Raw genomic sequence first — 25836 nt, forward strand, 5'->3', positions numbered from 1 at the left:
TGGAAGAAAAGGAATAAGAATTAAAATCAACAACTCAAACAGCCCATAAACCAGTAGGCACTGTGGTTAAGAGCAGAGCTCTGGGGTTGACTGTATTTAAATTCTGCTCGCTAATACCATCTGTGTGTACTTGGGCAAGTTACATCACCTCTATGTTTTTGTTTCTCCATTTGAAATATGAATGTGATTCTTAAAATGTAGCTGTGTCCTACGTTCATGGTGAGGATTCAGCGAAATTATCCATGTGACCCCTTAAAATGGTTCCTGGTTTACTGCAAGCACTCAGAGAACATTTTTTGCTGCTATAAAACGGTTGTCACCCATGAGAGTCCATCTCCTCGGATGTGTATGTTCCCCGTGTGTGCAGAGGGTGGGTGAATGTCAGGGGCGATGTGGTAAGGGTAACCCTGAGGGTCCCCTAAGGGAAGAACAGGGGACCAGGTACCTGAGTGCCTCTTCTTCACCAAGGGCATATACCATGGCTGCCTTGAAAACACTCTTGTCTGGAGATCTTGCGGCAGTTTCTGGCCATTTAATTCTCCACTGAGAGAACCTATCATTGGTTGCCAGTAATTTGCATGAAGAAATAGTCTGCCAAACAGTCTCCCAGGGCATAGTTCCCAGTCACCCCCGCAGCCTGCTCTGTCAAGGATTGCTCAGCCTAGCTCTTGGTGGGGTGGGGTTGACACTTTGCTTACTTTCCATGGGGACATTGTGCAATAATTAAAATTAAGAGAATGGTAGTGAGATAAATAAATAAATCTGGGCACTAACTATGATAGGTGGTAGGATGGAGAAAAGCATGGGAGAAAGTGGGCACAGAAGGGGAGGCAGCCTGCTGTGGGATGTGGGCACCTTTGGGGCTGGCTTTCAACACCTCCAAGACCAGCTGCAGCCCACTGTCCCTCCCAACAGCACCCCCCAAATTCTCCAGTCTGGCCTGTGAGACCAGTAAGACACCAAGGTAGAAAATGCAAATGCTTTGGGGGTTCAGGGTGGTAACAAAATTGAATGCAGTGGTTTTTCAGTGCTGATAACTAATTTGCTATTTTATAAACACCATGAAAGTCAAATGATATCCTTACACTCTGACTCATTCATTCATTTGTTTTCAGCATACATTTATTGTGTGTCTGCTATATGCTAGGTACCATTTTAGACACTAAGGGTACAACAGTGAATGAAACAGACAAAAATTCCTGCCATCCATATTCTATTGAGGGAAGACAAATAAAAACCAAATAAATAGGTAAAATGTATAGTATATGAAATGGCAATAAGTGGTAGAAAAAAACAAAGCAAAGAAGAGTGTCAGGAGTCTTGGAGGGGTTGTAATTTTACATGAAAACGTCTGAGAAAGTATCTCTGAGAATTTACAGACCAGGTAAATATCCTGATTCAGTTCACTTTGCTGTCCACCTGAAACTAATATAAGATCCCACATGCTGTGGAACAAATAAGCCCAAATGCTGCAACTACTGAGCCCACACACCACAACTAGAGAGAAGCCATGGGTCACAACAAAAGATCCCACGTGGAAAAAAAAAAAAGATCCCACGTGCCACAACTGAGACCCAACACAGCCTAAAATAAATATTTAAAAAACAAAAATAAAATGATTTATTTTATGACAGACCTGATTGCTCTCCAGAGCTCCAGAAAGGACCGAGGGCGAGAATGATGGGGAAAGTACATGGCAAATGTAAAACAAGGCATCAGAACAGTGCAAGGACATTTGACATTTTATGTTACTAGAGCAGGTATACAAACTCAGGTGTACAAGAAATGTAAATCATTTTTCTGTATCTGAATTTGATTTCAGTTTTCACCCCCCAGTCTCCTAAGACACAAAACCTATACCTGAAGTTATATTTCTGAACATCTGAAGTTTGAGATGTTAATTAGAGAGCCAAGTAGAGATGTTGAATAAGCACTTTGTTATCTGGAGATGGGATTTGGGGAGTCATTAACACAGTGATGATATTTAAAGCATCAGAGCTATTTATGATTACAATAATGAAAGGAACAGGTATGGACTGAATGTTTGTGTGTTTCCCAAGTTCTTCTGTTGAGATTTTAAATCCTAATATGATGGTATTAGGAGTGGGGGGTGGGGAGGTGATTAGGTCATGAGGGTGGAGCTTTTGTGAATAAATTAGTGCTTTTTTAAAAAGATTGTTTTTTATTTTGTATTTTGTTTGTTTTTTTACTGCGAGGTTAGTGGGATCTTAGTTCCCCAACCAGAGATTTTTGGGGGGATCTCCACTGATGCATAAGCTTTCTCTAGTTGTGACTCCCAGGCTTTAAGGCATGGCTTAGTAGTTGAGGTACATGGGCTTAGTTGCTCTGAGGCAATGTGGACTCTTCCTGGACCAGAGATTGAACCATATCTCCTGCATTAGCAGGCAGATTCTTAGCCACTGGACCACCAGGGAAGTCCCTAAAATAATGCTTTTATAAGATGCTCCAAAGAGCTCCCTCACCCCTCCCATCAAGTGTAGACACAGAGAGAAGACAGAATCTATGAGTCAGGAAGTGGGTCCTCACCAGGTACAGAATCTGCTGGCGCCTTCATCTTGGACTTACCAGCCTTCAGAATATGAGAAGTAAATGTCTGGTGTTTAAGCCCCCAGCCTCTGGATTTTCTGTAATAGCAGCTCCAGCAGGCTAATACGGGACATATATGATGCCATGGAATCATAGAAGGAGCAATTGCATTATTTCAAGGGGTGAATCTCTTAATTGTGGTCCTCAGACCTGAAGCAACAGCATTTCCCAGGCACTTGTTAGAAACGAAACTGTGGGGATCCCCCAGACCTGCTCAATCTGAGACTTTAGGGGTAGACTCAACCATCTGTGGACACTTGACAAGCCCTGTCTGATGCTCACTCAGATTTGAGAACCTGCTTGGCTGCAGGAATCCAGATAAAAGTCTCACTGGATGTTGGTGGCTGACCAGCAGATATCGTTTGCTTTCCTCATGGAAGGTGGTCTCCAGCCTCTACCTTAGGAAGCAGGTGATATCCTTGGGAAGTTGCCAAAGTCTGAATGACAGAAGATATCAACCAACCATATGCCACTCAACCAGAACCCTTGTGACCCAACCTGGCCCCTCAAGGTCCTTAAGAGCAGACTGGTTGATTCTGTGGCCACCATGCGTCCCAAAGGGGTAGTTTAAATGTCACAGTGAGGACTTCCCTGGTGGTCCAGTGGTTAAGAATCCACCTTCCAATGCAGGGGACACAGGTTCAATCCCTGGTCTGGGAAGATCCCACATGCCAAGAGTCAGCTAAGCCCGAGCACCACAACTGCTAAGCCCATGCTCTAGAACCCATGTTCCACAATGAGAGAAGCCACCATAATGAGAAGCCTTCCCACTGCAACTAGAGAATGGCCCCTGCTTGCCGCAGCTAGAGAGAGCCCATGTGAAGCAACAAAGACCCAGCACAGCCAAAAGACATAAACAAATTTTTTTTTAAATACGTTTATTTTTAAAACATCACAGGTAGCAGGGGCCAGCAGGTAGTTTTCTTAATGGGCAGCCCACCCACAATGAGAAATTTAAGAGATTCCCAGAAGTGGATTGGAGGGGCTGCGAAGATTCCTGTAGTGGGGTTGGATTCCTTTTTTGCAGATGAGCCAGCTCATTTTGTGATACCATGGTTCCCACTGCTAGCCACTTAGGAGATGATTAATGCAGCCTGCGGCTTCCCCAGACATTTATGGCACCTTCAGGAATAACAGTGACAATGGCTCTATCATGCCCGGTGGCTTCATACCCTTGGCGTTCCTCTTAATTATTTATATATTCTGGAGCGGCCAGGTTCCCTCCCACCAGAGCTCAGAAAGGTAATAAATGAGGAAAGTCAATGGTCTGTAAATTACAACATTGATTAAAGAAGTGATTACTGATATAACTCTTGCTCGGCTATTATGCTAATGCTTGCCCAGATCCAGGATAGTGTTTACATGCTAATGACAAGTCTGGGACAGCGGTGAAAATTGGTTTCCACCCTTAATCAGTTTGTAAACTCTTTTAAACCACTCTGACCACGAGTGAGAAGATCCATTTGTGTGTGTTCCCCTCCCAACTGCCCCCTGCCACTATCCCCAGCAGATGGGAGAAATTCACTCAGCCCAGCCCTCACCAGCTGCCCCTCCAAACAGAAGTGAGAGCTGAAGTTGAAAATTGGGCCCAGAGTAGCCATCTGTAGTTCCTAGAAGCTGGGGAAAGAAAGCGCAATCACAGGAGTTCATTGCTCAGCATCGGATGTTATTTAACCGGAACCATAGACCCCCTGAAGGAGATACTGCTCCTTCCAGAGTATACAACCTGGACGGGAGACAGCTAAGCACATTGACTATTACCACTTAATATGGAAGCGCTGCACAGAGAGTCCACATGTGACTTCATTAACTCTGGAATGCTACACAAAACTCTGTGTATATGCATTTCTATGGCAAGAATTAACTTTATGTGTATTCCCAAAGGAGTCGATGACTCCTAAAAGGTTAGGAAACACTGCTCTAAAGCTTTCTGGAAGTTTTCAAAGTAATTTCTTGTGTTTCCACTGTTCTTGACTCCAAGTTATCTCAGTATTTCACATCTCCTCTTGCCCCAAGATCGATGGCTCTGTTGAAGCAAGCATCCCCATGAAAAAAGAGCCCTGTTTATGCATCCATCTAGCTGTTCATCTATCCATCCTTCTATCCATTCATCCATGTATGCATGCATCCATCTATCCATTCATGCATGCATACATGTATCCATCCATTCATCTATCTACCCATGCATATATGTATTCATCCATCCATTTATCTATCCATCCATGCATCCATCCACTTAGCAATTTATTCACCCATCCATTCATCCATCCAATCATCCACCCTTCATCCATCCATCCATTCACCCATTCATCCATCTGTCCATCCACTCATTCATTCATCCATCCATCCACCCATTCATGCAACCATCCATTCAGTCCACTTTGCTGAGCTCCTTCTTCTTGAGCCGCTGGTATGAGGCACCAAGAGATCAAAGAAGGAAAAGATGTACTTACTGCCTTCAATGGTTTTACATTTCTGCAGCTGAAAATAAAAATTTACACAAGGGGCCAGTGTGATCCCATAAATTTGGCTATGCAAGATGGGTCATGTTGTGTCTCTATAACTCATCTTGATTTCTATTTTCAGTTTTCAATTCATTATGGTGGTGAAACATCATCCCAGTCTAATTTCTAGAAGACATAACTACTACCAAGGCCTTGGGGAGGGGGCTTCCAGCCTTAAAATGTTCTGTTCACAGCTCCTTGGAGGCACCCATTATCAGTTGGAACCCACATAGGTTACCTCTGATGTGGGCCCATCCTTGCACCTGCTGCTCCTTCCAGCCTCCTCAAGGGAGCACAGGCATCCTCAAGCTGTTTCTTTGCCACATTAGAGTATCCATGGGGCTGTAAATAGATCCATCTTCCTAAGGTTTCAGCAGAGGAATACAAAATCTAGATGCTTGCAGGCTTTTATTTTTATTTTGTTTATGTTTGTTCTGCTTTGTGTTCTGTCTTGTCTCCTTCCAGAGGCCGTGATCTGCTAGAAATGGAAAAAGAGAGGGAAGAAATTCAGGGGAAGGAAACATAGGTTGATCTTCACTAATGTGATGCTGCCATTCACAGAATGAGCAGTAACAGTACAGATACACAAATAATCCTAGGGGGTCAGGGGAAGTGCTGCAAGCAGAGAAGGAAGGGTGTTCCCAAGGAAAAGGAACATCATATATGAAGACCTGAGTGTTCTGGGGAAGCATCAGGGCTACATGTAATTGGAACAGTGGGTGTAAGAACTGGGAGTAGAGCTTTGCTGAGGAAGGAGGCTCTTCTTCTTCCACTTCTTGAGGAAGTGCAAGCCCTTCAGATCGTGGGGGGCTGGATGGGGTGGGACATGGGAGTGACTGATCTTCTGGACAGACATCAACCTGGAGAACAGATAACCTCTGGTACCCGCATCACATTTCCTGGATCCACCCAGAGTTCAGTGTCTCAGCCTGGAATACGGGGAACACATGGGCAGCACTCACCCAGTGAGAGAGGGGAGAGGTAGATTATATTTCTGCCTCTCATCCTGCAGGTTGACAATTCTGGGGGCTTTCCATGAGACCCAGAAAAACAGAACTCAATGGTCACAGGACCAAATGCAAAAATGGACCTTTCTACTGACCTTTCTTGTTTCTCTGGCTCCCTCAGCCTTCTCCCTGGTCCCCATTCCCTAGGGTCAACTCCCAGTAAACCAACTGCACCAAATCCTTGTCTCAGGCTCTGCATTAAGGAGAACCTACATTAAGCATGTGTGCTTTGCTAGAGACAAAGACAAATGGCTGAAAGGTGGTCTTCAGATCCCAGAGAACTTCTCCTTCATCCCCTCTCTCTTGGCAGGTGTCCGACCATTGTGACTATGTCTTTGTCAACGGCAAAGAGATGAAAGGCAAGGTGGATGTGGTGGTGAACTTCACGTACCAGCACCTGAGCGCCCCCCTGCATGTCACCATATGGGTGCCCCGCCTGCCCCTGCAGATCGAGGTCTCTGACACGGAGCTGAGCCAGATTAAAGGCTGGAGGGTACCCATCGTGGCCAGCAAGAGGTGAGTCCGGGATGGGGAGACACATCAGAGCCATGACAGCAACGGCTGAGGATACCGATGTCAACACCAAAGGAGTCAAGGCAGGAGCCAGTGCAGGGCCCAGGTGATGCTGTTACCATGGTGATAACATCATGCGAAGCGTGCATGCCTCTGCAGCCTAACAACAATCCTCTAGGAAAACTGAGACTCAGGACAACCCAGCCAGGCAGGAAGGCTGCTAAGCGGCTGGGTCAGTATCAGATCCAATTTGTTTGCACTCTACATGGGCTCCTAGTAATCTCTCTCCTGAAAGCGCCCCTCCAGAAGGAAGTCACAAAAGTAACATAGTTTTCTAGCCTTTCAACCCCCAGAGAATTAAAGTTTGGGCTTATTTTGTCTATGTGAAACAGCGATTCCTTTTCTGTTCTGGGTGAATATCTATAATCTTGAAAAGCTCTGTGCATATCAAATTATTGAATAAAATCTAATTGCATTTGTACTATACCATTGGGGTGCTGTCTGTGCTTAAACCAAAAGAAAAACTTCTATTCCATGTGACTCTGGATCATCCTGTGTGGGAACTGGGGTCTTATTTCCTCAACTCTGTGGCCCCCAGTTCAGCTACATAACAGTTGTTGCTAAATTATTGGTTTCCTGTATGACATATTCCATCTTAAACCATCAGGGCTATTTTCCTGTTTTCCAGGCACCAGAGTCTTGATTTTTAAGGAACAAGTAGTGTCTATCTCATGAAAGATAAATAGGACAGTGAGATGGTGAGTCCACTTTTATAGAATGAACTTGAAGGAATTTGTCCCTCCTCTGATGAGGAAGACAGCTGTGAATCCAGCCAAGACTTCAGACCATTTAGTGATCATGAGTGACCAAGATGTGGGTTTGTTCCATGTCCCTGAAGAAGGAAAAATTGACACTTGCTGGTTTTAAATCCAAGCTTGGCTGCTTTCTAGCTTTGTGAGTTTGGGCCGGCCACCCAACATCTCTGACTCAGTTTCCTCATCTGGACATAAGAATAATTACAGTTTTGCCTCATAGTGTTGAGTCCATCCATGAAGATCTTAGCATGGGCACATCTCCAGAGCATCATACCACTTTGACAAATAGACCTTCCTACAGTAGTGGCATGTTCTAGAACCACAGTATCCAATACAGTAGCCACTAGCGCAAGGGGTTATGGAGTGACTGAGAAATGTAATGTTTGGATTTGCTTAATTTTCTTCATTTAAATTAAATTGTAAATAGCCACACGTGGTTCTCAGCTGCTTCGTGGACCTTAGTGGTATATCTTTAGTATTAATAAATATTAACTCTCGCATCTTATTTGTCAACAGATACCTTCGAGAGAGATAGTGTTTTGTGGGCTACATATACAGGAGATGGGATATGGGGAAATTCTTTGGGTCATGCTGTTACGGGGAGAGAGATGTTTATCTTTCCTTCTCAATTAAGTCTTACCTTCCTCCTTCAGCAAGTACCATAAAGCTTCTTTGCATTGTTTAAAAAAGAGCTGGTGCTTCTGTGTGGTCCTGAGTCTCCTGCCTGGGATGCTATCTCTTGGCAATTGATGGGGAGGTATCTGCTTTGCAACTCCAGAGCATCATGAATTCCATCCCCTGACCCGAGAGCCTCCTCTCCTTCCCCATCAGGCCCACACGAGACAGCGAGGATGAGGACGAGGAGGAGCGGCGGGGCCGGGGCTGCGCCCTCCAGTACCAGCACGCCATGGTGCGGGTCCTCACCCAGTTTGTGTCCGAGGGGGCTGGCCCCTGGGGCCAGCCGAGCCACCTGCTCAGTCCTGACTGGCAATTTGACATCACCCACCTGGTTGCTGACTTCATGAAGCTGGAGGAACCACACGTGGCCACTCTCCAGGACAGCAGGATCCTGGTTGGGCGGGAGGTTGGCATGACGACCATCCAGGTAGGAAGCTGGAGCCGGGAACCTCTGCACGCCCATCACTGAGCGTGGTACCCAGCCTTGGAAGGAGGCAGTTTGCTAGCGGGGGTGGGTCCTCATGGCCAATTCCTGCTGCTTGTGATGGCATCCTGTGGACAACACAAGGTGAGCCTGGACCAGCTCTTTGAGTCCCAGGTAAAATGAAGTGAAAATGATAGTTGTTCAGTTGTGTCCAAGTCTTTGTGACCCCATGGACTGAAGCCCACCAGGCCCCTCTGTCCATGGAATTCTCCAGTCAAGAATACTAGAGTGGATTGCCATTTCCTTCTCCAGGGGATCTTCCCGACACAGGGATCAAAGTTGGGTCTTTTGCATTGCAGGCCGATTCTTTACTGCCTGAGCCACCAGGGAAACCCCTTTGAGTCCCAGCCTCCTTCCAAACAGAAATGAGAAGGTGGTGACAGCACCCCTTAGCACCCTCTGTGACCCCATTCTCCGCTGCATCCTTCATTCCCACCACCCCCACCCCGACCCACCCCGCCTCTGCTTCTCCACCCTCAGTGCCCCCTCTCCAAATCCGCACCTCCTACACCCTCTTAGAAAGAACCTGCTCCCCACTCTGCAATACTTGGGCCAGTGGCCAAGGTAGGATGCATTCCTTTCTTCCTTTCCTCCCTTTTTCCTAAGTCAGCCTGTCATTCTGTCATGTAGTCATTCAACCAACTCTTCAAAATCCTGCTGTCTCTTTTGCTCAAGGAAATGTATAGAAGGGTGGAATTTCAGGACAGATGGTGGGGCACAGAAGGCCTTTTATTCAACCCATCAAGTCCCACACTACTGACTCCACCTTTTGTGGAGGGTTTTTTGGTGTGTTTGTTTAATTTTACTGAAATACAGTTTGATCTACAGTGTTGTGTTAGTTCTGGGTGTTACAGCAAAGTGATTTAGTTACACATATACATTATATCTTTCCTTTGTTAGGCTCTTTTCTCATATAGGTTATCACAGAATACTGAGCAGAGTTCCCTGTGCTGTATAGTAGTCCTTGGTGGTTATCTGTCTTATGTATAATAGTGTATGTGACTCCACCTTTTTGAAATGTCATTCTGAATCCTTTCACAACCACCCCAGGTGGGAAAGATTGATACATTTCTGCCATTTCACCTGGACATCCCAAGTCCAACATTTGGTATATGAGATAAAGCAGAAGGGCATCCCAGGTGGTGCTAGTGGTAAAGAATCCACTTGCCAGTGCAGGAGAGGTGGATTGGATGCCTGGGTCAGGAAGATCCTCTGGAGAAGAAGGTGGCAACCCACTCCAGTATTCTTACCTGGAGAATCCCAGGGACAGAGGAGTCTGGCAGGCTATAGTCCACGGGTTCATAAAAGAGTTGGACAGGAACTAGTGACTAAACAACAACAAATGAGGCAGAAAGTAACATTTCAGTGGAGGGTACATTGTACCGGGGGTTGGAGGGGAGACTAGACTGTTATTCAGTTCCCCAATTGATTGCCTAATTCACTTAGAATGGGAGTCAGGCTGAACAGAGTCCGGGTTTGTGTACAACTCTTCATGAGTCCAGCCAGTAGGATTGCCACGTATGGTTGACCAGTTTGTGCAGTATGCAAAGAGGCTTCATCTAAAATGGGGAGGGTCATTTCCTTTCAAAGACTGAATGGATTTTAATATTTATGTCAAATTTAGAGCTAAAGTGTCGCAGGGAAGAGTGACTTCATCTGATTCTCACATGACACGGGGTAATGTATAGAGAGAAGTTGTGGCTCCTCCCCACTGTAGTCTGTAGGGATGGACAAAGCACAGCTGGGAAGGGTTCCAACATCCTTCCAGAAATAGATGTGATGGATTGGTCTGTGTCTGCCCATCCCCCAGGTGCTGTCCCCTCTGTCCGACTCCATCCTGGCTGAGAAGACGGTCACCGTGTTGGATGACAAAGTCGCAGTGTCAGACCTGGCCATCCAGCTTGTGGCTGGGCTGTCTGTCACCCTCCACCCCAGCACAGAGAACAGCAGGGCTATCACGGCTGTGGCCACAGCTGAGGAGCTGCTGCGGACCCCTAAACAGGTAGGGGCCCGGATGCCAGAAGGGAGCAGGGTCACACCTGATCTAGCCAAAGGGAAGGGAGGCGGGATGGATGGGGGCAGGGTAGCCAAACCACGTTCCAGAAGGAAATGATGTTGGCTATGTAAAATCCATGTGGCTTTGTGGTCCAAGTAGTAGGGTCTGTGATGAACTAGAAGAGTGGTACCCAGTGCCCAGAGGTGGACGAACCATCTAGGCAGCTAACTCTGAGAAATCCAGCCACTTAAGATAACACCCACTGTCATTCACAGTTCTGTGGCTCGGGAATCCAGGTGGGCTCAGTGGAGTGCCATGCTCTGGGGGCCACAGGCTGAGAGCAGAGCATCTTATCAGGATGCTCTGGGGACGAATCCACTTCCTCTCTCACTGGTGTGGTTGGCGGAATCCAGCTCTGTGCAGTTGAATGCCTGAGGTTTCCTAGGTTTGTTGCTGCTGGCTGGGAGCCTGTCTCCACTTCCTTCTCTCTGCCCGCACCCTGCACCATCTTCAAAACCATCAACAGTGCATCGAGTCCTTCTCATGCCTGCAACCTCTGAGTTTCCCTCTGTCACCACCCAGAAAAGCTCTTCTGCTTCCAAAGGCTTTTATGACTACAGCAGACCCACCCAGCTCAGCTAGGCAGCTCTCCCTAACTTCACCTGTGCCTATAACATCATAAGAGGGACATCTCATCACGTTCTCACGTTCCAAGGAATAGGGTGGACCATTCCAGAAATTCAGCTGTTGCTACGTGGCATTGTTCCAGACTATCACCAGCAGGGACCTACAAATAGAAGGGGGAAAAGTAGGAACAGTGAGAGACTTTATTTTCTTGGGCTCCAAAATCACTGCGGATGGAGACTGCAGCCATGAAACTGAAAGATACTTGTTCTTTGGAAGAAAAGCTATGACAAACCTAGACAGCATATTAAAAAGCAGAAGCACTACTTTGCCGACAAAGGTCCATCTGGTCAAAGCTATGGTTTTTCCTGCAGTCATGTATGCATGTGAGAAGGCTGAGCGCTGAAGAATTGATGCTTTCCAACTATGGTGCTGGAGAAGACTCTTGAGGGTCCCTTGGACAGCAAAGATATCCAACCAGTCAATCCTAAAGGAAATCAGTCCTGAATATTCATTGGAAGGACTGTTGCAGAAGGTGAGGCTCCAATACTTTGGCCACCTGATGCAAAGAGCTGACTCACTGGAAAAGACCCTGATCCTGGGAAAGATTGAGGGCAGGAGGAGAAGGGGACAACAGAGGATGAGATGGTTGGATGGCATCATTGACTCGATGGGCATGAATTTGAACAAACTCCAGGAGATAGCGAAGGACAGAGGATTCTGGCATGCTGCAGTCTATGGGGTCACAAAGACACATGACTTAGCAACTGAACAACCATCTGGCTTTGTTCCAGAGCATCACCAGCAGGGACCTGTAGGGGGCTCTCATTCACATCCAGCTCACAGTGCTGGCACCTCTGCTCACCTCTCCTGGGGACAGGACACTGGCATGGTGTTAGCTGGTTTAGAAAGAGCAGAGGAGGAAAGTGGGGAGACAAAACAGAAGGCATGAAGCTATTTGCCGAGAACTGGTAATTAATTAGGGGACGATTGGCATTGCCACCTCCCTGGCATGGGGCAAGGCCACCCATCAGCTTCCAGCATCACCCATCTGTCTTCATCGGCTGATGGTAATTGGAGGGCCCCGGCACTGCCTACGGGAATTTATGGATGGAGTTCATTCAATTTGCAGACATGACTCTTGAAAGAATAGGAGCTCTAAATCATGCCCGGACGTGTGTTATTTTAAGTATTTCAGAATTTCTCATCTTTAGGGAAATGTGCTGGCTTCTCCCCAGACAACCCCTATGTTCCAACCTCACTGTCATGAGCTAATGGAAAGACTTGGTCTCAGTCACACAGCAGGGCTGATGGAGATGGATGCTGGCAAGCCTGCAGTGTTCTGAGGGCTTAATTCGGATTGTCTGCAGTTCGGGGGGGGTTGTTTGATGTTAAGTTCGTTCGCCGTCTCGAGTTGGTGAAGAAAAATGAACTCTAGATGAAAAGTCAGCCAAGATGAACTGGCGCAGTGGGTTAACAGTGTTTTATCTCAGTCCTTGGAGTGTGGAAGGCTGGCCTCTTGTTCTTGATATTTCCAACTTTGAAATTCAAAAGGTTTGCCATGAATATGAGGGCAATCGTATTATACTTCCCCGTGCCCTATTAGTTCTGAAGAAAGCTAGAATAGTAAAGAGAAATGAGGTCTCCCGCAGCATGAATGCATTCAGCTGAGGCTTTAGAAGGGGGTCTGTCCAATGGTGTGATTTCTCAGTTGATGAAGCTAAAGGAGAGGCGGGCAGGAAACAAAATTCCTGAGCCAGTCGTGTCTTAACTTTGATTCCCCCAGAAGCTGAGCATGAGATAAAGATCTGCATGCCAGGACTTCATTTGGGCAGTGAAGGGAACCCTAGAAGGGAGTCTGGACGTGAGGGAAGGGAGGAAGGAAAGACAGCCAAAAGAGTGTGTACCCTGAACTTACGGTTGCCAGGGGGAAGGATGGGGGAAGGAATAGTTAAGGAGTTTGGGACGAACATGTACCCATTGCTATATTTAAAATGGATAACCAACAAGGACTTACTGTATAGCACAGGGAACTCTCCTCAATGTTATGTGGCAGCCTGGATGGGGGTGGGGGGGAAGTTAAGGGGAGAATGGATACATGTATATGTATGGCTGAGTCCCTTTGCTGCCCACCTGAAACTATCACAACACTGTTAGTTGACTGTACTCCAATATAAGATATAAAGTTTAAAAAAAGAAAAGTGTATTCCCAACTCAGCCACCACTGTGGGCTACTGGAGCCTGGTTCTCCTGGGAAACCATCAGCCAGTGTAGAAAAGACTGAAGCGTCATTATACCTGAGGGGCAAGGAAGCTGGGATATTTATCACCCTTCCCATCAGCCCTTAGTGGAGGACTGCTTCTGGAGGGTGTTCATTTTTCAGCACTTCCAGCTGTGGGCATGACCACATGGGTTCCAGAGGTTAGGATGCTCCTTGGCAAGACCACCTTGCAAGTTTGACAGCCAAAAGTCAAGCAGGCAGGCTTTGTGGGGCAATGGGCAGATGCCAATAGCAAGCACACACCATCTTTAGATTTCAGGTACATCTTCACTAACTCCTAACAGGAAGCTGGTGTTAGTCTGGGCTTTCCATCACAAGTGATAGAGACCTAACTCAGGCTGGCCGAGACAGATGTCAGAGTTTATCAGTTCATGTCCAAGCATTTGCATCTTCAGGTAAAGCTAGATCCAGATGCTCCAGTGGTGTCAACAGAAACTTTCATTTTTAAGGACTTCTCTGGTGGTCCAGAGATTAAGAGTCTGCACTTTCACTGAAGGGGACACGAGTTCAATCCCTGGTTGGGGAACTAAGATCCCACAGGCCAAGCTGCATAGCCAAAAAAATAAATAAGTAAACCTCCATTTTTTAAAATGAAATGCTCTTTTTTAAAACAAGTTTTATTTATTAAAAAAAAGAAGAAGAAACATTTTGGCTGCACCCTTTAGCATGTGGGATCTTAATTCCCCTACCAGGGAGAGAACCCACACACCATGCATTGGAAGGCAGAGTTTGGACCACCAAGGAAGTCCTCAGGAACCTTCGTCTTTATTATTGGCACTTGTCCTCAATTCTGGAAACTGTCCAGCCATTATTTCTTTGACTTTTGAAGTTCTCCCATATTCCTTCCTTCTGTAACTCTTAACAGAAGACTGTTGGTCATTCTTTTCATCATTTCTTTCAACCATCCTTTCCCATGCTTCATCAATTTATATTCCTGAGGTTACATTCTGGGTGAATTTCTTGACTCAGTTTCCCAGTAACTGATTCCCAGTAACTAATTCTCTCCTCAACCATGTCTAATCTGCTATTCAGACTGAGTAATGAATTTCAACCAGAAGATTTTTCACATCTGAAAGTTCTGTTTGGTTCTTTCCATAGCTCCCTGTTCTTTGTCCAGTCATTCCCACTCTTTCAGAGTAGTTTCTACTCTTTTTAACTCCCTTTAATGATTGTCTTTCATTGGCTAGTTTTTGTTATTGGTTTGTTATATTTTTATTGTTCTGTTATCTCGAATCTTTGTCTTCTGATATTTATATGTGAATTTTTTATGATTCTCTCTCGTGGTTGAGCCTTCTTTCCTAGGGATTGATTTTTCTTTGGTTTTCATGGGCACATCTTGAGCCATGGTCGCTTTGCTCTATGTGGTTCCTGAGAAATTCTTGTACATTTTTTTTGCATGTGTATGAGTCTAGCCTCAATTAATATCTTTGCTTGCAGCTCCTGCAACATCAGATGGTATAATTTCAGACACCATACTCAGTTATGGGGAAGGGGTGGGGTTCTGATTTCCAGGGAGACATTTTCCCACCCAGTGCTCAGAGCAGAAACGAGCATCGTTGCTGTGTCTCTGGCCCAGTGGGTAGGATTTCTCATCTCCCTATGTGGAGAGGAATCCTAGCTTTATGTTAAAGGTCTCATGCCCATCTGACACTTGCCCAGGTGGGTATCAACATCCCAGCCACTGGCTGGTGGGTCTTCTGAATAGTTCTACACCCCCTCAAGCAATCTCAGTAACAGTTACCTATGTGTATCACTGTAATATGTCTTCTTTGTAATTTCTGATTCCTAGGAACTTGCATCTCTTATTTGTATTTTTTACCTAGTTTTTAACTAGTTTATACTCAGTCATCTGTTGAGTATGACATTCTCTGTTGTTGTGACATTCTCCTAAGGGTCTTTCTCTCTCACTATGTCAACTTTCTCTCTCCTGTGCTGGCCTCAGATTCCAGCAGCTTGCTTAAGATTGCAACCACTTAAGTGGTTGCAGGAGGGCCACTCCCCATTCCAGGCTTGCATCCCAACTCAGTAGTCACAGAGGAAATAAAATTCTTCTCTAATTTCAGCAAAAGCCCAGAGATCGCGTCCCATTGGCTGGTTTAGATCATGTGCTCCTTCCTGAGCCAATCACTGGGATCAGAGGAGTGGAGTGTTGTGATTGGCCAGAACTTGGTCACATGCCCACTTCTGGAACTGGAAGGGTGGGATCCATCCCACCCATGCTCCTTGGACTTCGAATGGAGGAAAGACATGGGTCTGAAAGGAAAATTAGTGTCCTAGCTCCCATCAGAAAGGAGGAATGGAAACTGGATGGGCCAAGTAGATGTTCATCTCAGAACCTTTAGGTACTTTAGGTCCCCTGCACGTGAAGCTTCAAGTTTTTAAACTTTCAAAGATGCAAACCTGTGTTTGCATGTGCAATCACATAACTTAGTTCATGTGTCTGGTGTCCATTGTCACGTGTGTGCCTCCTCTACAAGGGGTTATGCTTTTGTGTACTTTACTGTGCAGTACTGTATAAAGTATAGAAGTGTAGTATCTTTATTTCAAGCCCAGGATGTCTGGAAGCAAGTGTAAAAGCAGCAGTGATGTAGCTGATACTGTACTATACTTTTCAAGTTGCTGTACTGTAAAGTTAAAAATGTTTATTTTTTGTGTTTGTTTGCTTTTTATGTATTATTTGTGTGACAAGCATTATAAACCTACCAGAGTACAGTAGTATATAGCCAATTGTGTTTGTTGGGTACCTAGGCTAACTTTGTTGGACTTATGAACAAATTCACTCTTGGGACTGAACTTGTTTTTATGTAGGGGACTTACTGTATTCACATTCCCACTTTCAATCGGGGGAAACTGAGGCCCAGAAGAATTGGTTTAAAGAAAGATGTTCCCAGGGAAACAGTGGATCCATGCATTTAATTCAAAACTCTCACTTCAAACTCTCTGCCTTTTGTCATGGGGTCCAGCGGCCAGGATTCGAAGAAACACTGGATCCTTTATCCATAGCAGACCCCTTAGAGTCCATTAGCTCTTCCCAACCATAAGATCACTGCCCCTTTCCTTCCCTACTCTGCTTCTTGCTTCTCCTTCGTAACATCCAGTAGATTGTCCAGTCGGAGTTATCCTAGTCATTTCACAGCCAGAGCCCACACATCTCTCTCCTGATCTCAATCACCTTCCTTTCTCCCTGTCATTAAACCAAACATTAAAAGTAACACTTAGCACATCAAACTTATGCAGAACTAACATCCCAGCCCAGCTCCAGGAAACATCCCAGCCTGCCATGATGAACAGCTGTGTATTGCTTTTTTTTTTAATTAATTTTTATTGGAATTTAGTTGCTTTCCAATGCTGTGTTAGTTTCAGCTGTAGAGCAAAGTGAGTCAGCCGTATGTATACATACATCCCCGCTCTTTTGGATTTCCTTCCCATTTAGGTCACCACAGAGCACTGAGGAGAGCTCCCTGAGCTACGCAGTAGGTTCTCATTAGTTAAACCACTGTGTATTGTTTAGTATCTGTCAGTTTTCTCTCTAAAGACTATTCAGTGACTGGCACGTGGCCTGACACAGAAGAGGCTTTTAATACATGTCCCTGGAATGATCAGATGAATGAAAATTGGGCCACTCAGTGCCTGTTCTTAGAGGACTGGGAAGAATTCCAGACACAACACAATTGTCTCCTGTAGTCCCTGGCCTGGTCAGTGACCTCAGAGTCAAAGGCAGCCAGGAAACTTTTAACTAGCACCCATGGTTAAGACTCAAGCAAACTGCCTGGACTCAACCCCAGTTCTGTCAGTTAGCTCTGCAAACTTGGGCGAGCCTCAGGTCCCTGCCGTGTTTCAATCTACTCACCTGCAGAAATATGGATAATAGTATCTACTTTGTATATTGATGGGAAGATTAAATGAGTTGCCAATGAAAATGACTTAGAACAGTGGCTGGTACCCAGGACTCACTATGGACATCTTAGCTACCATCACCCCCATGGTAGGTAGAATAACGGTACACCAAAGACTGCCACGTCTAATTCCTAGACCCTGTGAATAAGTCACCTTTTGTATCAAAAGGGACTTTGCAGTGGTGATTAAGGATCTTGAGATGGAAAGATTACCATGGATTATGCAGAGAATGGAATACACTGGACTCAATGTCATCACAAGGGTCCTGATGAGAGGGAAAGGTGGTACATCAGAGTGAGGGGCAGGAAATGCGAAGGCTCCAAGGACACGCTCAAGTGAAGTCTTCCCTAATAAATGCAATGGAGCCTTAATTCAGTGAGGGCTTTTTATGGGGTCTTTTCCCCCGGTAAGGATTATGCAGGCGCTGTCATTGCCTATCTGCATTTGTTCTTGTTTCAGTTAAGCTGACTCTCAGATCTTGATATAAACCCTGGATGTTTTTTCCCCCAGCTTCATCAACCACCAGGTCTGGATTTTAAGTCCTGCCCCTGAGTCTTTGGGTTCTCCTCTAGGATTGGTAGGGGTAGGGGCAGGATGCAGGATCCTAAGAGAAGAAGCGTCTTCCCCATTCTCACCTCCTCCCATCCCCTGTGGATTTTCTAACTGCCTCTCTCCCTGCAGGAAGCTGTGGTCAGCACTTGGCTCCAGTTCAGTGATGGCTCCGTGACGCCCCTGGACATCTACGACACCAAGGACTTCACCCTGACGGCCACCTCCCTGGACGAGGCCATCGTGTCCGTCCCCCAGGCCCGCTCGCCCAGGTGGCCCACTGTGATGGCCGAAGGCGAAGGCCAGGGACCCTTGGTCCGAGTGGATCTGACCATCGCAGAGGCCTGCCAAAAATCCAAACGGAAGAGCGTCCTGGCCGTAGGTGTGGGGAGCATCAGGGTCAAGTTCGGCCAGAACGACGCCGACTCCAGCCCCGGCGTGGACTACGAGGAGGCTGAGATCAAGAACCACGCCAGCGACCGGCGCCAGAAGGCCCAGGAAGGACCCTTCTACGGCAGCTCCTCCGCGGAGCGCGAGGAAGGGGTCCTCCGGCGGGGCAACCCCACGGCCAAGTCGCTGCTGGACAACAAGGTGGGCAAGAACAGCCGGCTGGACGGGGGCCGGCTGGCGGGGGAGGGCCAGCTGCAGACCATCCCCATCGACTTCGCCAACTTCCCGGCGCAGGTGGACCTGCCCCAGGCGGGGGGCGGGCGCGGGGCCGGCGACCTGGTGCAGACTCCCCGCGGCCTGAGCGATCTGGAGATCGGCATGTATGCCCTCCTGGGGGTCTTCTGCCTGGCCATCCTCGTCTTCCTCATCAATTGCGCCACCTTCGCTCTCAAGTACAGGCACAAGCAGGTGCCCCTGGAAGGCCAGGCCTCCGTGACCCACTCGCATGACTGGGTGTGGCTGGGCAACGAGGCGGAGCTCCTGGAGAACGTGGGCGATGGGTCTCCACCGCAGGACGAGCACACGACCATCATAGACCGTGGGCCGGGGGGCTTCGAGGAGAGCAACCGCCTCCTGCTCAACGGAGGTTCCCAAAAGCAGGGGCAGAGCCAGATCCCCAGGCCGGCCGACTCAGGGGGCAAGCAGGGCAGGGACCAGAAACACGAGCCCCTGCACTCGCCCACCTCCAAGAGGAAAAAGGTGAAATTCACCACCTTCACCACCATCCCCGCCGACGACGGCTGCCCCACCGTCAACTCCATCCTAGGCGGGACCGAGGAGGACATCAAATGGGTATGCCAGGACGTGGGCGTGGGTGCCCCCAAAGAACTCAGAGACTATCTGGAGAAGTTCAAGGACAAAGCGTAGGGCCCTCTGGTCGAAGGACCAGCGCCTGGACGCCCTTCGTCTAGCTCCACAGTAGATCTGGGGCTCAACAAGGACTCTTTGGGGCCCGTCTCCAAAACTATTCATAGTTGGAAGTTCTGAAGCCGGGAAGGGACAGTTTTGTGATCAAAAGTTGATGATGGCAGACTTTCTAAAGCCGGCAGAAAAAACTCTGGGAAAGGAGCTGATGGAGACATTTTAACTGCACAAGGCCAAATTAGGAAGGTTATTTTATGAGTCAAAATATAACCCAGACAAGCTACCAAAAAGTATTTGTTTAAAAAAATGCAAAAAAAAAAAAAAAGAGAGACAAATAAAAAGAGACAGAAGTAATCATCTGTTTATATTTCTAATAAAGGATCGAAAATATAAAACTAGGGCCTGCTTAGAGACATTTTCCATTTTAATTCAGTTTTCTTTTTCCAAGGACAGCCTTTGACTGTCACCCTGGGCTTCGGGAGGAGACATTTCTGAATATGGGTTGTCTGTTGGGATAGACTTGAAGATTTTTACATCTTTACTTAATAATCTTTTCTTTTTCCATATTCTCTTTTTTTCCCCTTTTTTTTTTCTTTTTGTGCCTTAGATTTCCATTTGATTTATGTTTAATGTTTATTCCTGAGGATCAAATGGTATATTTTCCTAAATTAAACAAGTTATATTCCTATACAGCAGATAAATTTTTAGAAACGTCAGTTAATCCATTCTTTAAGTATTATGTTTGATGCTTTGCTTTATCCCTCCAGCCTTGTTGATATCTGTTGGGGTTTCTACAATTAGAGTTCTCAGAGCCTTTTGGGGGATGGGGGAAGGTCACCTTCACCCTCCACAGGGCCAAAACCAGTGGGTGGGACAGTGGCAGAGCCCAGCCAGGGACCCCTGACCCCTCAGTGACTCCATCAGCAGTGCCCTAGGGATGCTTCTGCCAGAGGAAGATGAGGTCAGAGCCACAAGCTGGAAACCATCCACACCAGTAATCAGCGCCAAACTCCAAGGGCAGACCTAACCCAAGACACGCTGATACCATGAAATGAACAGGGATCAAACAACTGTTGGAGGGCTTTTCTGTTGTTTTTCTTACTTTGTTGAGCAGGGCATTCCAGCATAAAGGGAGAAGACAAAAATCTATGTTAGATTGTCAGTCAAATATGTTTTTTTAACAGCCTAATTGTGTAGCAGCACATTGCAAAATGCATTCATCCAAAGTGAAGCGTGATCCCATGGACAGTGGAGCCTGGCAAGCTATGGTCCATTGGGTCACAGAGAGTCGGACACAACTGAAGCGATTTAGCACACACAAAGTGAAGCCTGTGAGGCAGAGAGAAACTAGGGTCATAAACCCTCAGAGTCCCGTCTGCCTGCAGATGCTGGCAAGGAAGACTCCAGGTGGTCACGTGATCCTCTCAACGAGCGGTGCCTGCAGCTACTGGGGTTGCTTCCTGTTTGTTTTTTTTTTTTTTTTTAAATTACTAAAAGTCATAGCTAAGAAAGGGTCCTGGAAGCCTCATAACCTAGGCTGGACCTTTTCAAAGGATATTTCTAGCACATATTATAGACAGTAAAAGGAGCTATTTATTTATACCTGTGATGCCAATTGTCATTAAAACTTTCCGTGGCTTGACAAGTCCGTGTCTTGTGGGCTGTCTCTTATTTCACTTAACTCCTATTACGACTTCTCCCCATCAAATGTACAACGTGTTGAAGAAATAAACCTGGCTGCTAGGCAGGAAGGAAAACAATATTCTGTTTGTTGGCTTGTTTTCCTCTTGGTTTCTTGGCTGAGCCACAGTAATTTCTCATAAGGGAAACGTTCAGTCATCTGTCCACTGTCATCTACACCAGGGGTTCTCAAGTGAGTGTGCTTAGGTTCACCAGGGGAAAATGTGCATTCCTCAAGAGTTCCAGAGTGATGCTGATACTGTTGGTCAGAGTTGCCATGCTTGTGAACTTCCAATTGACATCAAACATGAAAGAGAGCCTTGACATCGAATGGGAAACAGTTGAAGCTCTCATCTGGGGAAAAGGTGTACTTTTATTTTGATTGGTTTTGCATTTGTTGTTGCTTGAAGTTTCTGTGGGATTGTGGTAGCTGTTGGCTGGTTGAGAGAAGAGAATTTTTTGGTTGAAGATGAGGTATTTTTTAATAGCTGTTTTATTTTTCAATTTTTAAAAAATTTTGAATAACTTTTAAAGATTACTTTCCATCTGCAACTATTACAAAATATTGGCTACATTCCCTGGTGGTGTAGAATATATCTTTATAGCTTATTTATACCCAATAGTTTGTACCTCCTAATCCCCTCCCTCTATATTACCCCTTCCCACTTCCCTCTCCCCACTGGTAACTACTAGATTGTTCTCTCCAAGTCTGCTTCTTTTTTGTTTTATTCACTGGTTTGTTGTGCTTTTTAGATTCCACATATAAGTGACATCATACAGTGTCTGTCCGTCTAACTTATTTCACTAAGCATAATACCCTCCAAATCCATCTATGTTATTGCAGGTGGCAAAATTTCAACCTTTTTCATCTCTGGGTAGTATTCCATATATACTTTATCCATTTATCCACATCTTCTTCATCCATTCATCTGTTGATGAATACTTAGGTTGTGTGCATATTTTAGCAATTATAAGTAATGCTGCTATGAACATTGGGGTTCACTCATCTTTTTGAATTAGTTTTTCTGTGTTTTGCAGATATAAAGCCAGGAGTGGAATAGCTAGGTTATAGGGTAGCTCTATTTTCAGTTTTTTGAGAAAACTCCATACTAATAACAGCTTTATTTCGACATAATTCAAGTAACATGAAATGGACTCATTTAGAGTACACAATGGTTTTTAGTATATTCACAGAGTGGCATCACATCAATTTTAGAAAATTTTCGTCATCCCCAAAAGAAGCTCCATCCTCATTAGATTCACTTCCCATTTGCCCAGAACCAAATTCTCAGCCCCAGGCAACCACTAATCTACTCTCTGTCTGTATGGATTTGCCTGGGCTCGGGGGCTGGTGTCTATATCATTATGAGGGAGTCTGTGAGAAGCCAGTGGAATCAATATGTTGTGACTATTTCTTAATTGAGGCACCAGATGAGTTCTATGCTCCCTCGGTGTGCCTGTACATAGGCAGCAAAAGAAAACCCTGCAAGACCTTTGTGTGGGAACCACATCCACTCCTAAATCAAGCTGTCTACCTAACTAGCTCATGTTTTGCTTTAAAAAAATCAGGCTTTACATAAAGAGAAAGAGGTCCGTGGTTGACTCTAATGCTAGTTGCTTCATTTCTGCCCCAAGTTAACACTCTGAAAGGGCCAGCTGCTGGCCTTGGGCAGATACCTTTGTGGTCCACTCAGTTCAACTGAGTGACCCAGGTTCTGAGCACCCGAGTCGATGAGGATGGATGGCAACTTCTTCCCTCAGGGAGCACTTCCCTCAGGGAGCACCCCTCAGGGTGCCAGAAGAGCTAAGAGTTCACTGTGGGGCCAACGGATCCCATTGCCCCTGGAACCGTTCTGGTTTTAAAACTGGAATCTTATCAGAATAAATGGAGTGCTTGGCTACCCTGGTCTACATTAGTGACTCCAACAATCATTAAAATTTTTCTGTTGATCATTTCAGGTGATCAGGGTCTCATGGCGTCAAATGTCTCTTTTATTGCAAATGTAAGACTAAAATATGACTGCAGCTAGGGAGGGACACAGCTCCAGTATTGCCAGACTCTGAAACAAAGTAGGACAGTCATCAAGGGTGTCTACTCCCCTTCCTGGCTGAGCAACAGCACTGCCCCACCTGCCAAGCCCTTGAGACATGAGCCTGTGACCCCACCAAATGAGTCTGTAGGTGTCTGACCTCTGATTGACTGCCCTGGATGGGTGTCAGCTCTCTGTTGTGAATAAGGTCACAGGTGAGAGGGGTGTGTACCATCTCAAATAGGTGCTGCTATTTTACAGTGATGTGAGCCTGTCAGACTAGGAGATGGACAAAACAAGAGCAAGACTGTCCAGATAGGCTGTAGTTCTTCCTTCCTGTTAAAATGATCAAGTAGAACAAAGGTGGTATGGCTCTTGCATGTTGGTCCCATGATTCATTTCTCACACATTTGCTGAGCACCTGCTGTGTGCCTGGCCCTGAGCAGTACACCAAGGATGGAATCATTAACAAGACTTCCATGTGCTGCAGAGGGAGGCAATTATGGCCCAGAATGGCAAGGGGCAGGGGGAGGGGGGCAGCGCCTTCACCCCATTGCTCTTACGTTCCCATCAGCTCGTCCACACTCATCTGTAGACTCCAGTCAAACTGATGGTGTCTCAGAACACAAGACTGAAAAAAGAAGCTGTCTTTCTCATATGTGAATTGTTTTTGCTGTTTATTCTCTAAGTTATGTCCCACTCTTTGTGACCCCCATGGACTATAGCGCACCAGGCTCCTCTATCAATGGGATTTCCCAGGCAAGAATACTGGAGTGGGTTGCCATTTCCTTCTCTAAGGGATCTTCCTGACCTGAGGATCAAACCTGTGTCTCCTGCATTTCAGGCATGTTCTTTACCACTGAACCACTAGGAAAGCCCTCATATGTGAATAGATCTTAATATTACAAGTAACCGTACACAATTCTGGGATTAGGGCACTGACCCTCCCTGAAGTGAAAAATCCAAGTATAGCTTATAGTCTGCCCTCCTTAGCCATGATTCCTCCTTATCCAATCAGTAGATTCAACCCGCCAGTCCATCCTAAAGGAAATCAACCCTGAATATTCACTGGAAGGACTGATGCTGAAGCTGAAGCTCCAATACTTTAGCCACCTGATGCAAAGAGCCGACTCACTGGAAAAGACCCTGATGCTGGGAAAGATTGAGGGCAGGAGGAGAAGGGGATGACAGAGGATGAGATGGTTGGATGGCATCACCAATTCAGTGGACATGAATTTGAGCAAACTTTGGGAGATAGTGAAAGACAGGGAAGCCTGGCGTGCTGCAATTCATGGGGTCACATAGAGCTGAACACAACTTGGCGACTAAACAACAACCATGGATCTTTCAAGACTGTGGCATTCACTATTGAAAAAAATCATATACAAGTGGACCCTCGCATTTCAAACCCATGTTTTTGGGCCAACTATAATATTTATTAGTATTCTTTATTAGTGTCAATAATATGTTATGACAGTAATTTAATAATATTAACAATAACTACAAGGATAATAATAATGAGACTACATTTAACAAGTCTGGGGCAGACTCAGTGTTAGACATCCTTAAGTGTGTGTTGTTATTCATTTACAATGCCTCTCTGAGGTGGGTGTGTTACCTCCCCCAATATTAGAGATGAGGAAACAGACTCAGACCATTCTTCTCAAGGTCAAGACTGGGACTAGCAGAGCCAGGGCTCAAACCCAAGATCATGTCTCCAAAGACTGTGGTCTTAATTATTACACTAATACAAGCTTCATGTATATTTTCTTGTGTTAAGAATGTAATAAAACCGCCAAAAAGAGTAATTCAGGGTCATGACACAAAATCCAGAAAATGAAGAAAAGTAGAAGAAATAAAGAAAAAAAGGCCTTTGGTCCCTCCTCCTAGATAAAAATTAATATCTCATGTTTCAGTGTTTTTTCCAAATAACGGACATAATTTTCCATAGTTCTATTCATATTTTGAAAGTATATCATTATCAATATGACTTTTAAATTATCTTTCTGATTTTAAAAGTAGCCCAAGAGTACTGTAAATCATTTGTAGAAATGACCCAGTTCACCCCTGTTGGAGCTTTGCTAATGTCCTTCTAACGTTTTTGCCCTCACATTTCTTTTTTCTTCCACGGTTGAGATCAAAGTGCAAATATTGATTTTTAAGTATAATTAACAGGAAAGTTTCCACAGCCCTCGATTGGAGGTGATCAGGCTCCCAAGTGGGTAGAACAGACTGTGGGCTGCAGGAGAGGACCCCTCGGGGGAGAAGGAGACTGAGGACTACAATCCAGCCCAATTGTTGCTCATCTATATGCTCCCACCTGGAGGAAAAGCTTCAGCTCTCCTTTGAAGGAGAGTGCCATTTGTTTCAAGTGTGCAGCCTCGGCTGCACTTTCCAAAAGGAAGCTGCACTTTATAACTTTCCCCCGAGGGCAAACCTGGAAGACGAGTTGAAAGGAACTGAGGTTGGCCAGCTTGCTTCAGTGAGTAGCCGGCTTTCTGTGATGGTGATGAAGGACTTGCTCTTACAGAAGAGCTCTTCTGGACTTGCCTAGTGGCTCAGTGGTTAAGAATCTGCTTGCCAAAAAAAAAGAAAAAGAAAAAAAAGAAAAAAGAATCTGCTTGCCAATGTAGGGACTCAGGTCCCATCTCTGGTCCGGGAGGATCCTACCTGCCTCAGGAAAGCTAAACCCATGTGCCAACAGCCACTGAAGATCTCGCACCCTAGAAGCACGTGCTCAGTGACAAGAAAAGCCACTGCAATGAGAAGTCTGCACACCACAACTAGAGAAAAACCTGCATGCAGTAACAAAGAGCCAGTGAAACACAAAAATAAATAAGGAATTTTTTCTAAGAAA

General features: G+C 45.8%; 1 protein-coding gene across 1 annotated transcript in view; it reads left to right on the forward strand.

Annotated features, from left to right (window-relative positions):
- The window catches only part of TMEM132C (transmembrane protein 132C), a 563174-nt gene extending 543273 nt beyond the window's left edge, over positions 1 to 19901 (forward strand). Inside the window, exons 7-10 of the mRNA XM_061140702.1 lie at positions 6429 to 6634; positions 8278 to 8551; positions 10419 to 10610; positions 18088 to 19901. Coding sequence (XP_060996685.1) covers positions 6429 to 6634; positions 8278 to 8551; positions 10419 to 10610; positions 18088 to 19272 — 1857 coding nt within the window. The 3' untranslated portion in view covers positions 19273 to 19901. The remainder of the gene's footprint in view (positions 1 to 6428; positions 6635 to 8277; positions 8552 to 10418; positions 10611 to 18087) is intronic.
- The last annotated feature ends 5935 nt before the right edge of the window (positions 19902 to 25836 follow it).

The sequence above is a fragment of the Dama dama genome, chromosome 5 (genome assembly GCF_033118175.1).
Source record: "Dama dama isolate Ldn47 chromosome 5, ASM3311817v1, whole genome shotgun sequence".
Taxonomy (NCBI): Eukaryota; Metazoa; Chordata; class Mammalia; order Artiodactyla; family Cervidae; genus Dama; species Dama dama.